Genomic DNA, 13488 nt, shown 5'->3' with positions numbered 1-13488 from the left:
GGATGGAGGGATGGAGGGAGGGAATGGATGGAGGGATAGAGGGATGAAGGAGGTGGATGGAGGGATGGAGGGAGGGATGGAGGGATGAAGGAAGAAGTGGATGGGTAGATGGATGGAGGGATGGATGGAGGGATGGAGGGATGGAGGGATAGATAGAGGGATGGAGGGATGAAGGAGATGGATGGAGGGATGGAGGGATGAAGGAGATGGATGGAGGAATGGAGGAGATGGATGAAGAATTAAGAGGATGGCTAGATGATGGGTGAATGGATGGATCCATGGAAGCATGCTGGAGTAGATGGAAGAGTGAATGAGTGGATGGAGTGGGTCGGTGAACAGGTGAAGTGATGGACAGACAGAGGGATGAAGGGAGAAGTGGATGGATGGATGGATCAGTGGGTAGAGAGATGAATGACAGTAGATGGGTGGAGGGGCAGGTGGATGAAGGAAGGAGTGGATGGATGGATGAGAGATGGATAGATCAATAGATGAATGGACAGGGGAACAGAGGGGGTAGCTGGATGAATACAGGAGGGCTTGACAGATGGAGGGGAAGTTCAGGGATGGATGCTCCGGCAAGGAACCATCCTGAACTCTGTTCCTGTCGCTTTTGTTTTCTAGGCCATCCCCAACTGCTCCTGCCCCTGTGTGCCTCTGTGTCTCTGCTGGGTGGCCTGACCTTTGGTTACGAACTGGCGGTCATATCAGGCGCCCTGCTGCCCCTGCAGCTTGACTTCGGGCTATCCTGCTTGGAGCAGGAGCTCCTGGTGGGCAGCCTGCTCCTGGGGGCTCTCCTGGCCTCCCTGGTGGGGGGCGTCCTCATCGATCACTATGGCAGGAAACAAGCCATCCTCGGCAGTAACGCAGTGCTCCTGGCAGGCAGCCTGAGCCTGGGCCTGGCTGGGTCCCTGGCCTGGCTGGTCCTGGGCCGCCTGGTGGCTGGCTTTGCCATCTCCCTCTCCTCCATGGCCTGCTGTATTTATGTGGCGGAGCTGGTGGGGCCACGGCAGCGGGGAGTGCTGGTGTCCCTCTACGAGGCTGGCATCACCCTGGGGATCCTGCTGTCTTATGCACTCAACTACGCCCTGGCTGGTGTCCCCGGGGGGTGGAGGCATATGTTCGGCTGGGCTGCAGCTCCTGCTCTGCTGCAGTCCCTCAGCCTCTTCTGTCTCCCTGCTGGTACCATTGAGGCTGCACCCTGCAGGGACCTCATTCCTCTCCAGGGAGGTGAGGCCCCCAAGCTGGCGAGGCCGAGCTACTCCCTTCTGGACCTCTTCAGGGCCCGGGATAACATGCGAGGCCGGACCGTGGTGGGCCTGGGACTGGTGATCTTCCAGCAGCTAACTGGGCAGCCCAACGTGCTATGCTACGCCTCCACCGTCTTCCACTCGGTCGGCTTCCGTGGGGCCTCCTCCGCCGTGCTGGCTTCCGTGGGGCTCGGCGCCGTGAAGGTGGTGGCTACCCTGACGGCACTGGGGCTGGTGGACCGAGCGGGCCGCAGGGCGCTGTTACTGGCTGGCTGTGCCCTCATGGCCCTGTCGGTCAGTGGCATCGGCCTCGTGAGCTTGGCCATGCCCATGGACTCCGGCCCAGGCTGCCTGGCCGCGCCCAACGCCAGCGGGCCGTCTGGCCTCCCTGGAGACTCGAGCCTGCCCCAGAGGCCTGTCACTCCACACCCCCCACCAACGACCCGCCAGAACCCAGGGGAGCCAGGCTTGCCAGCCTCTAAGAAAATCAAGACCCCCACAGCCCCTCCGTGGCCTGCCTCGGGCACCGCTACCCCCACGTCCCCCTCCGGCCCGGAGCGCGCCGCACTGCACTGGGCCGCGCTGGTCTGCATGATGGTCTTCGTGAGCGCCTTCTCCTTCGGGTTTGGACCAGGTAGGCGGGTGTTCTCTGCCAGTGACTGCAGCCCCCCCCCCCCCCACCCAGCGGGAAGGTCGGGGACCTTGTCGGTCAGGGTCTCAGAGGGACACTGGAGGTGGCTTGACCGAAATGCCAGGGAAGCTTACGCTTTAGGGCTCCTTGCTGATGCGGGCACTCCTTCCACGGGCCTAATTTTCTGTTTGTAGGCTATTGTTTTGTTTTCTTATAAAGGGTCCCTAATTATTTAAGTTTCAGGCTTCGTGAAACTTCAGTTTGCCCCTGGGTAGAACACCCAACGGGTTTACTCGAAAGGGGTTCTGGGGGCACCTGGGTGGCTCAGTCAGTTACGTGTCTCCTTTCTACTCAGGTCATAATCCCAGGGTCCTGGCATTGAGCCCCACGTTGGGCTCTCTGCTCAGCAGGGAGTCTGCTTCTTCCTCTCCGGCTGCCTGCTGCTCCTCCTGCTTGTGCTCTCTCTCTCTCTGTCAAATAAATAAAATCTTAAAAAAGAAGGGAGGGAGGGAGGGAAGGAGGAAAGGTTTCTTGCAGTGGTGTGGGGGAGGCCGGGGGAGGACTGGGTGTCCCGGGGCCTGAGATTCTGATGAGTCACATTGTTGGGGGGGCTGCCCGCTGGACCATGGGTGCCAGGCCCCGGTTCCCGCCCCAGCCCAAGAGTCCTCCCTCCTTTCCTGTCCTAGTGACCTGGCTCGTCCTCAGCGAGATCTATCCCGTGGAGATCCGAGGCAGAGCCTTCGCCTTCTGCAACAGCTTCAACTGGGCGACCAATCTCCTTGTCAGCCTCTCCTTCCTCAACCTCATCGGTGAGTCATTTGACCTAAGTCCATGGTCCAGGTCCTTCTATTCCCTGAACAGTGGCCTGGGTGGGCTCTTGTTGGCTCAGCAAGGTTGCATGGCCATTTGCAGCTGCAAGGCCGCAAGATTCTGATACCCAGGCCTGGGCCATGTACCAGCCGCTGGAGTCAAGGTGGGCGGGGGTCAGCTTCACCCAACCATGTGGACAGATGTGGGGGAGATGGTTCCTTGAAGGAAAAGTGGGGTGCTAGTATCAGCAAAGTGGGAACAGAGGCTGGCAGACAAAGACAAGGGAAGACATGACCCTCGAGGCTTCTACCCCTGATAATTCCAGGCCGCATCAATGAGGGGGCCGACTTGATTGACAGCCTGGGAGTCTAAGTTGAAGGAGGGGAGGAGCCTCCGTCTGGAAGTCGGCTTTGATTGGTGTGGTAGGGGAAGGGACAAAGTCCCAGTGGGGGGATGGGGGAGTCTGGAGGCCAGAGTGTGGGCCTCGGGTACCCTCTCCCACAACACACGCGTTTGCACAGACGCGCACATGCGCACACACACAGACGTCCATTGTTTTTATTGTAGCCCGAAAGCCCTCACATTAAATAAAGCAGGGGAGTTTTTGAAAATTTCCTTCTTGTAGCCGCAGAACGATTCTGTAAATAAAACTGTGCAGAATGTAAAATTCTCCAGGCCCCGCAGTGGGCGGTAGTCCCTACCCACACTGGTGAGAATGTGGCTGAGACCGAGGTACTGGGCCGCCACCTTTTCGCCACCTTTTTTATTCTAAACCGGCTCAGACTCGTGCCCACCTGCCGGCAGGACATTTCTAGTTTGGGTGACACTCTTATCTCATATCTAGTCTGGGTGACACTCTTATCTCATATCTAGTTTGGGTGACACTCTCTCTTCCTACCTCGCATTCGAACCCCATCTGAGCCATGGTGGGGTGCGGTGGGAATTATCTCGGCCCAGAACACCAGAAAGGGTCTCTGAATCGCTAAGATGCTCCTGGCCCAAGGAGCGAACGTGGGAGAGGCTCCTTCCCTATGAGCCCCAAGGCACAGTTCTTAGGGCTCAGTTATACTCCCATTTTCTGCAGCCAAGCATTTCCTCCTCAAAGGCACAGCACCGCCCCCCAGCGCCCGCCCCATCGTGGGCTGGCTGTGGGCTGTGGGAAAGCCTGGTACAAGATCATGTCCACTGTGTTTGTCTCCCAGCAGCCCCAACCCCGTCTTAGGGAAGCCAAGCTTCTTCCTGTTGCCTCAGTCTTCAAGCATCCCCTTTATGTGGAGTAAATGAGGAAGAGAGGGAGAGAGGGAGGGGGAAGGAGGGAAGGAAAGGAGGAAGATGAGGGAGGGAGGAAGGAAGGGGAGGGAGGAAGGGAAGGACGGAGAGAAGGAGGGAGGGAAAGAGAGAGGGAGGGAGGGGGTTACTAGAATTGTATCATACCCTTCCCATCCCCATTTCACACATGAGGCAGTACGTCTTTCCCAAGCCCAGCCGGGCAGTGAGACACTAGAACCGAGCCCCGCTCACTCCCAGTCCAGCTCTCTCCCTGCTGGTTTGAGGATTAAGTGGAGACCTGCCTGGTCAGGGGAGGGTGCTCAGAGGCCATGACCTCTACAGGTGAGAATGGCCATGCCTCTGAAAGGTTATCTCTGCTTCTGCCTCAGCAAAGCCCTTCTCTGCCCTGGGCTGCCAGATTTCACAGGAGCCGGGGTCGTCCTGGGCCCTCACCCGAGGCTCCTAGAAGAGGCGAGGGCTTGGGAGCCAGCTGGGAGTCAGACACAGGCTACATGGGCTGAAACTCCATTCCCTGGACGGTCACTTCATTCACCCAATAACTAAATTTGTAGAATTTCAGAGGATGGTTTTAGTTTCGGGGCTGGGCTTGGCCAAGGCGGGTCCTGTAGCTATGCTGCTGCTGAAGTGAATGCCATTTTCCCCCGTTCATGGTTTCAGATTATGACCTCAGTCTGGTGAGTGTCTGAGAGGTGGGTGACTGGTCTTTCCCATACCGTCCTGATGCCCACATCTGTGTTTGCGGGTCTGAGCCCTGGCCCTTTGCCTGCCTCTGGGATAGCCAGTCTGGCTCTTGCTTTAAGGCGCTTATCTGACAGCTTGTTGTCGTAATTCTGCACATCGAACATGTGGAGAATGTGCTTTGGGTGAACTGATTGGCGTTGCTCACCCTGGAACCAGCCATTAGGCCCAAGCTGCGCCCCTACTGACGCTTCCGCCCTCCTGTTCCCAGGCGCCATCGGCTTGTCCTGGACCTTCCTGCTCTACGGGCTGACCGCTGTCCTCGGCCTGGGCTTCATCTATGCATTTGTCCCTGAAACAAAAGGCCAATCCTTGGCAGAGATAGACCAGCAGTTCCAGAAGAGAAGGTAAGAGGACACAGGGCTCAGCAAGGACTCACAGCATATCCTGAGCAAATCCGTTCAGGGTTTACTCCGCGTACTTTCCCTTTGCAAGGGAGTGTTTTTCTCCTCCTCCTGACCATGTTAGTTGCCTGGACACTGTCCGTTTTGTCTTGTCTTTGTACGGGAGCTGTTTTCCTGGAGTTGTGTCTTCCTAAAGCAGAGTCTTGTTGGACTTCAAGTCCCAGCTCATGGGAATTTCAAAACCATGCAGTTACGGAATCGCATGAGGTCAGAGTAGCAGGATCTTAGAGTCTTGGAAGCTTAGAGAAAATAGTATAACCATGGCCTTTTAAAGTCACACACGTGGAACTGTGGGCTTAATCTGCTCATTCAGCTGGTGTTTATTAAGTCCTTACTACGTGCCAGGCCATGTGTGGATCTTGGGAAATGTGGCCAGGTAAGATGGGCAAGGTCCTTGTCCTCATGGAGCTTCCATTCTGGTGGAGAAGGGGGACAGAAAACAAACAAGCCAACAAATGCAGCAACAAGAGCATTTGGCTAGTGATATGTATCTGAAGAAAATGAAATAGAGAAATATGTTGAGAAGGCCTGACTGTAAGAGTGGGGAACAGTGGGGGTTGTGGCTAAATTAGAGTGGGAGGCCAGAGAGGAGAGGCCTCACTGAGAAGGTGCAATTTCAGTTCGTGAGAAGGAGACAGCCATGTAAAGATGAGGGGGAGGAGAATTCCAGGTAGGGGGAACAGCAGGTGCAAAGGCCCTGAGGTTGGGAGTGTATTCCTGCATATGCAAAGAACAGCAAGAAAACCAGTGTGGCTGGAACAGAGGGAGGGAGGCTGGCCAGGAGGGTTAAAAGATCAGATCAGCCAAGTTGGTAGGAGCTCAGTCATGTAAGGTCTTTAGATCATAGAGAGGAGTTGAGAATCTTAGTATCATGGGGCCTTGGGCTATTCAAATAAGAGAAGACTAGGAACATCAGAAGACACCTAAAAACACTACCATCCTACATATCCTTGGCAAATGCCCCTGGTTCCTTCTTGTAGTAAGGGGAGTCGTCAGCACCTAACTGCCCGTTCTATTCCTAGGAGGCCCTAAATGACTGAAAAAATAAATCATTCTAAGCGGGAGTTGGAACTTGCCTCCTGCACTGCCCGCCAAGTCCCTCCCCCACCCCCCAGCCCCTGAAGGGATGCAGAACTGGTCCAGTGTAAAAGCCTTTAACCTGCTCCATTCCACCCCAGAGGGATCTCTGCCAGTGGAACAGCCCAGTGTGTTGGCTGACCCCTCCGCAGGCCCCTTGGCGACCCAACCCTATTGGTTAGGAAATAGATCTGGTTGCTCAGGATAGTCTCGATGTGGGGGGTCCAGGGCTGGGGTGGCAGCTGTGCTTCGAGAGGTCATCCAGGGTCCCAGGCTCCTCCTCTCTGGGTGCTCTGCCGTCTCTTTGATAATGACCTTTCCCACATGGCCTATGACGGAGAGCCACCACGGGCCTACAAGAGGGGAGGGAGAAAGGGGAGACAAAGCCTGGAAAAGGCACCTGTCATTTCCACCCGCATCCTTTGGACAGAACCTGGCTATACCTACGTGCAGGGGAGGCTGAGAAACAGGCGCTTTCATCTGGGGAGCCCTGTGCTCCACTAAAATTCAAGGGTACTGTTACTAGGCTTAAGGGGGGATACAGATACCAGGAGCCATCTGGAATCTCTGCCATCCTGGCTTTCTTGGGAGAAGATTCCAGAACCCCTCCTCTGGGATGAGGCGCTAAGGAGGCAGAAAGGCAGGTAGAAGCCACCTTTGGGGGAAAGCAGGAGGTAATTGAGGGGAGTGTCAGGCTGGACCTGGGGACTCGGGGTCTCATGGCAGAGCCTGGGCCAACCTGTGGGGCAAGGAAGCTGAGTCTGCCATGACTTTAGGAGGAGACAGAAAATTAAGGGGGCTTTGCTAAGGTCTGGCAGGCATCACTTCAGTCCCTATGGTTCAGATATGAGTCCCTGAGTTCAGAGGCCGCAGAGACAGAGACATTCTACTCTCTGCTTGGCAGGTTCGCCCTGAGCTTTGGCTCCAGGCGGAGCTCCGCCCGCATTCCGTACACCCGCATTGAGGTCTCTGCAGCCTCTTGAAGAGCCTATCTGCCTGGAAGATGCTGGAACCATGGCTTTAGCAGATAGTCTCCAGCTTCCTGCTTGCCTGGCTCCTGGAGCACGAGTTCTCAGAGGTCCTGTAAGTCATCCCTGCTCCAGAGGAGGTCTTTGGGCCCAGGTGAAAGAGGAGAAAGCTTGAGAACCCACATGTCTTCCTTTTGACTCTCAGGCTCTGAGGGGTCCTGAGGATCTGCCTTCTTGCCTCAGTGTCCCTGAGTCTCTGCAATACTTATAATGACAACATCTCATGGAGGCTGTTGCTTTCTCAAAGAACCTCTAAGATCCCAGACCTGGAAGGAAGTCTCCTCTGGCCTCACCCCTAAATCCAGATGAGGAGACTATATTCTCTGCTCTGTTTTCCCGTCTGGCTGGGACTTTCTGGTGAGGGGAAGTCTGCTTTTGTCATTCACCAGCAACTCAGACTGGTGGAGGGAGAAGATGCGTGAGTTCCAACCTTGCTTCTCTGGTGTCATGACTGTATGACCATAGGCCTCAGTTTTCCCCATATGTACAATGGGCAACCTGGACCAAGGAGTTCTTAAGATCACTTCCTCTGCCAATGAGCTAGAATTCTAAGTGCTGCTAAGATAGCGCGTATTCAGCATAGCCCCTCCTCCTAAGTGGCGGGCCATCTCTTTAGTGAAGTCAGTTTTAATTAGGGGAGCCAGCCGTAAATAGAATTCCAGAATCGTGGGCACTAAAACCCAAGAGCTTCCACGGTGCATGAAGCCAGCTCCAGGAGCTGTTTCCAGGATGTGCAGGAAAGCTTTGCAGAATGGAGGTGGGTTTGGAGGCCAACAAGCCCGGCTTTGGCATTGCCTGTCTCCTGGCCACTGTTGACGTTGGCTTGCTAACAGTTCTCACTAGCCTCGGTTCCCGCATCTGCAGAATGGGGATGATTAGGCCCCCGGGGGTGTACTTAACCCCTGTCTTCCTGCAGGAGGGTCTGCAGCTGGTCCTATTCAGCTAGTCAGGGCCTGGCAGGGGAGGGGAGTGGGGGGGCAAGGTTTCTGCTCACCGTGTTACTCAGGTCCCCACCTGTGGGACATTGTTCAGGGTCAGCCCCTGACAGGTGAGTCAGATGGAGACTGAGCAAGAAGCTCAGGCTGGAAGTCACCAGAGGGAGGGCCTGGCAGGAGTGAGGTGCCAGATGCTGAGGAAAATGAAGAGCTAAAGCAGACTGGGGAACCAGGGTGGGACGATGCTTCGTCGTCCATACCTGCTCCATACCCACAGGACTCTCGACTTCTCTCCTCTGGTTCTAGATGCTTCCCTTGCACCCAGTGATGTGCAAGAGGCCCCTCCCATTACTTGTGAGAGCCCCTTCTTACATTTTCGGGACTTTGGCCAGCTGGCTGTTAAACAGCCATTTAAAGATAACTTTAAATTAAATGATGGAATATTTCAGTAAATTATATTAAAAGCCAAAGTAATAAATACTAAAACCTCATCACTTCCTTACTTTGCTACATTTTACTGTCATTTGGGCTCTTGAGGCGACGTGCATGTAGTCTGCCTTAGGAGAAACACAGGGGAGATTCTCCGCGTCTCCCGATTCTGGGTACGAGGCGTCATGCCCACGGGGGTGACGTGGCACCATGGGGATGGGAGAACCCTACAAGGCAGCTTGACTTATTGTTTCCTTGATGTTCCAGCCTTAAGCGTGTGATGGATAAAATGTTAATAATGTAAATTAACCTTGTGCGTGTGTCGGTCAAGTCTATAGCTGAGACATGGCGAGTGGCCCTAAAAATTGAGGGAATAGTCTTTCACTTTCGAATGCTATTACCCAAAGCAACATACAGGTGGCTCACATCATCTATGAAGGTGTTCTGACCCACATCTTCCTTGTTTTACTTTCGTCTGACTCATTAATGTCAACCACGCCTTCCTGTCGAAACTACGTCCGCTCTGCAGAGACGAGACAGGAGGGGCTCCTTTGCTGAGTCGGATTGCTGTCCCGCATTTATTCCTGGTCTGTTTTTGTCAAGTGATGGCAAAATTGCAGTGATAGTTGGTTTTGGATACAAGAATTTGGCAATAAATAAATTCATCTGCAAGAATGAGTTGGCTGTATAGAATGTATAAAGGATATTTACGACAGTGTTATTATTTGTAAATCTGTAAATTTTGTGTAATAAACAGATAAAATCTATATACACACTTACCAGCGCGCCACTCCTTTTATCTGACCTCATGGGACCTCCAGATCCAAATGTCTCTACAAAGACCCCCCCCAGGCCTCTCTCAGTTCCCCTTTCCTGTCAGCCTAGAGAATGCTTAGACTAATCTTAGAATGGTCAGGGTTATACACTCAGTGGTCAGACAGGGAATGTAAGTGACTAGAGCTCCGTGGTAAGACAGCAGGGAGGAGGGAGGTCTGTGGAAAACGGCGAACACAGCCCCTCTGTAAAAGGGAGAGCTGACCAATTCCAGCTGGCACCTGCCATGCCCATCGTGGCCTGACCATCTGTATTTCCAAGAAAATCCAGAAATTCAGACCTTGGTGCAAAATTTCCTGATTTATTCATAACAGCAGTTGATTCTTAAGTGAAAAATAGCTTTTAAGCTCAACAGAATACGCCTGTGGCTGAATCATGGCCTTCCGTTTGTGCCTCAGCTCTTGATAACTTTCCCTCTGAGGCATTCCTCTCCTCTGCATTCCTGAAGCCCCCAGCTTAATCTCTGTAAATAGTCATGGCTTTGGAAATCAATGCCAAGCACATCGAGTAGCCCAGCAGCATGAATTGAATAAGTCGGAGGAGGTGTTCTTGAACATAGAGGATGGCATCATGGAGGGAAGAAAGGGTTCTTATCTCATACAGAACTGGCACAGTTAGGTGTGGAACTGGGTAATGGCTCATTTGTGTATCAGGGATGATACTATTAACTATTTAGAGATGACATATATCAATCACGAGTTACAAGCAGGGCCCATTGGTGCCCACAAATGGTTCAGTCCCAGCAGCCACCCGGGAGCGTCTGGCCCAGGGGGAGGAAGATGGAGATGGCAGGAACCAGGTGGCCAGACATAATTGGGGGGCATCAAAAAAACCTAAAAATGTGTGGTACCTACTAGGTGCCCAGTAGTCTTTAACACTAACCAGAGAAGACGCATGGTCTGTTCCATGATCTCCAGGGAGGGTGATGGGAAGTTCTCTTTCTCCCAGATAATCTTAGAATCACTTCAGGAAAGCATTTCCAAAACCTCAGTATTATGTGCAGCCTTTTCACATGCGTGCCCATCAGAGTACCTTCCTGCTGTTTGCCAAATGGCACTACACAGACTCCTTACTGAATAATTTTCTTTCAAGTGACTTGCTTTTCAGGATACCTGGGTGGTACAGTCAGTTAAGCATCTGCCTTTGGCTCAGGTCATGATCCCAGCATCTTGGGATCGAGTCCCCTGTTGGGTCCCTTGCCCAGTAGGGAGCCTGCTTCTCTCTCTGCCTGCTATTTCCCCTGCTTGTGTGCTCTCTCTCTCTAACAAATAAATAAATAAAATCTTACAAAAAGAAAAAGTGATTTGCTTTTCAACTTAAATGTATTTTAAGAGGAAATTTTATTAATTTATTTTTGGGTGGGAGGGATAGATGGCTCAATCAGTTAAGCAACTGACTCTTGGTTTTGGCTTAGGTCATGATCTCTCTCTAAAATAAATAAATAAATCTTAAGAAAGAAAGATCTGGGGGACAAGCATCCCAGGCAGATGACCTCACATGTGCAAAGGCCCTGAGGTAAGACTGAGCTTCTCATATTGGAGGGACCTCTAGGAGTGACTGGAGGGTGGAGAGAGGAGGAAGAGGTCAGCAAGGGTTGGATCCTGAAGACCTTCCTGACCATAGAAAGCATTTCAGATGCCTCTTTCCTTCCTTCCTCCCCTCCTCCCTTCCTTCCTTTCTTTCTGATTTTAAGTGAACTCTCCACCTAATGTGGGGCTCAAACTCACAACCCCAAGATCAAGAGTCTCAGACTCTGCTGACTGAGCCAGCCAGGTGCCCCCATTTTTCCTAAATGGACTGGGAGGCCACTGGAGGATTTTGAACAGTGGATTGACACGATCTGACTTAATGCTATAAAATACCTACTGTTGGTGAAGTTGGTGACTATAGAAAATGAGTATCAATTACAGAAATAAGAAATCATAAAAATACTATAAAAGCAGGGCGCCTGGGTGGCTCAGTGGGTTAAGCCTCTGCCTTCGGCTCAGGTCATGATCTCAGGGTCCTGGGATGGAGTCCCATATCGGGCTCTCTGCTCAGCAGGGAGCCTGCTTCCCCCTCTCTCTCTACCTGCCTCTCTGCCTGCTTGTGATCTCTCTCTGTCAAATAAATAAATAAAATCTTTAAAAAAATTAAAAAAAAATACTGTGAAAGCAACATGACTTCACTCAACTCTGACTCTTATCTACTGAGGGCCCTACTGTAATGAAAAAGGGAGCTTAGCAAGTGTGAGAGAGGCTTCAAGACAAAATGGCACCAACCTAAGACTCTGTCTTTGTCTGGCTTGGAAGAACAATGATGTGATGCAGTGTATTTGATGTGGGAAACAAAGGCAAAAGAAAAATTATTAAATTTCCTAGTACTTACAGCCCATTTACAAGTCCTTGAAACAGGCAGGGTGACCTTCCTCTAGGAACTCAGCTGACTCGATGTTAATACTTCACTAAGGGCAAGAGGCAGTCTTAGCCCAGTGCCCCAGGATCCTGTAAGTCTACCTTAACATATAAAAATTCCTTTGGAAACTTCCTTTATCTCTACCCCGCAAGACGCATGTTGGCAATCATCCTCCAAGCATATGGCCCACTGATATACATCTGAAGGGGCTCATGACTCGGGTTTTACTCGACAGTAATAAGTGACCTTTTCCCAACACTAGCTAGCCCTCTCAAGGTCCCGGAAACCTTGCTTCCAAAATTCCTTAGAGACTTACACTATCCCTAACCCCCTCCCAGCTTTAAAGTATATAATGAATGGGCCGCTCCTCAGGACCCCAGTGCAGGTCTTTCTGCCCCTAGGTCCTGTCCCTGTGCTTTAATAAAACCACCTTTTTCCACCACCAAAGATGTCTCAAGAATTCTTTCTTGGCCATTGGCTCGGAGCCCTAATATTTTCCCTGCAACTTATTTATATGATGTTTGTGAACCTAAAATCGTTACAAAGGCCATGCGTCATAAGCTTCACACTCTTCGGTAGATACCAAAGGTCAGGAAGCCATAAGCATCAAGAAAGAGGTGGCGTTTGTTGTTCCCACATCAGCCCCTCCCGGAGAGCAGGGTTCATGGGGTCACTGTGGACCCAGTTGAGAGCGAGGTCCCTGCAGCAGATGTCATCAGAGGCGGTTGTGCCTTGGGTTCCTCTGGTGGAGGAGAAGGCTCTGTAGATGCCATCGTTATCTGCCTGGGACTTCTGCAGGACTGGCCATCCAGAGGTGAAGGAGGAAGCATAGAGATAGATGGGAAACCAAACCCTTCCCATCCCTGAGACCATCACACCAGGGAGGGGAGTTTCCATGCCTGTCTTGTAGATCAGGGAACAGAGGCTTATGAGGCTGATGGCTGACCCTCTCCTCCCCAGGCTCCTGCCAGCCTCCCAGCGACCCAGCATCTGCGCGGATGACCCCTCACCAGTCTGGCCCCTCCTGGGGCATAATCTCTGTGGCCCCACGTTCCACCTGACCTCTTCCACGTTAAACACATGCAATGGGAAATATACTTTAAATGTTTCATTTCAAATATCCGACTTGCGCATCACCATATCTTAACATTTCCGCTAATATTCTAATGCTCCCCAAGGTAACAGTTCTCTGATCTCACCGAGACCTTTGACCTCCGCCTGCCAGTACCCGACCCCACTGCTTTTCCAGCATCCAGGGAGAGGTTCAAGGGCTTCACTCTCGCTCTTGTCCAAACTAGATCCCAAATCCCAACCCTTTAATCAGCCCCACCGACGCCCTTCTGCAGACTTAAGCCATGCTAATCCCATCTTCCCTCTGTGGGCCGAGAAAGCTGTCGGAGAAAGGTCATACAACCTAACAAACCAGTTTCACTTGAAACCCGTGAACTCAAGACAGACTCATCTCATTTAGCAGGCAATTTATAGAATGGGAGGAAATAAAGACAGACTCATCTCATTTAAAAGGCAATTTATAGAATGGGAGGAAATAAAGCTTGGGGATAGGACCTGTGGGCAGAAAGAGCTACTGCCCCAGGGTCGTGACAGGTGGCTGATTGTATACTGTGGGGTTGGGGGAGGAAGGAAAAAGGGGGTGTTTGAGAGAACTTTCAT

At 52.2% G+C, this 13488-nt stretch overlaps 1 protein-coding gene across 1 annotated transcript in view; it reads left to right on the top strand.

The window, feature by feature from the left end:
* The window catches only part of LOC111141522 (solute carrier family 2 member 10), a 16734-nt gene extending 7372 nt beyond the window's left edge, over nucleotides 1-9362 (top strand). The window contains exons 2-5 of the mRNA XM_022494133.1: nucleotides 622-1881; nucleotides 2565-2687; nucleotides 4928-5063; nucleotides 7102-9362. Coding sequence (XP_022349841.1) covers nucleotides 622-1881; nucleotides 2565-2687; nucleotides 4928-5063; nucleotides 7102-7180 — 1598 coding nt within the window. The 3' untranslated portion in view covers nucleotides 7181-9362. The remainder of the gene's footprint in view (nucleotides 1-621; nucleotides 1882-2564; nucleotides 2688-4927; nucleotides 5064-7101) is intronic.
* The last annotated feature ends 4126 nt before the right edge of the window (nucleotides 9363-13488 follow it).

The sequence above is a fragment of the Enhydra lutris genome, unplaced genomic scaffold, assembly GCF_002288905.1.
Source record: "Enhydra lutris kenyoni isolate GAN:26980312 unplaced genomic scaffold, ASM228890v2 scaffoldscaffold6, whole genome shotgun sequence".
NCBI lineage: Eukaryota > Metazoa > Chordata > Mammalia > Carnivora > Mustelidae > Enhydra > Enhydra lutris.
The sequence above is the reverse complement of the archived record's forward strand: the minus strand, read 5'-3'. Positions and strand labels throughout refer to the sequence as shown.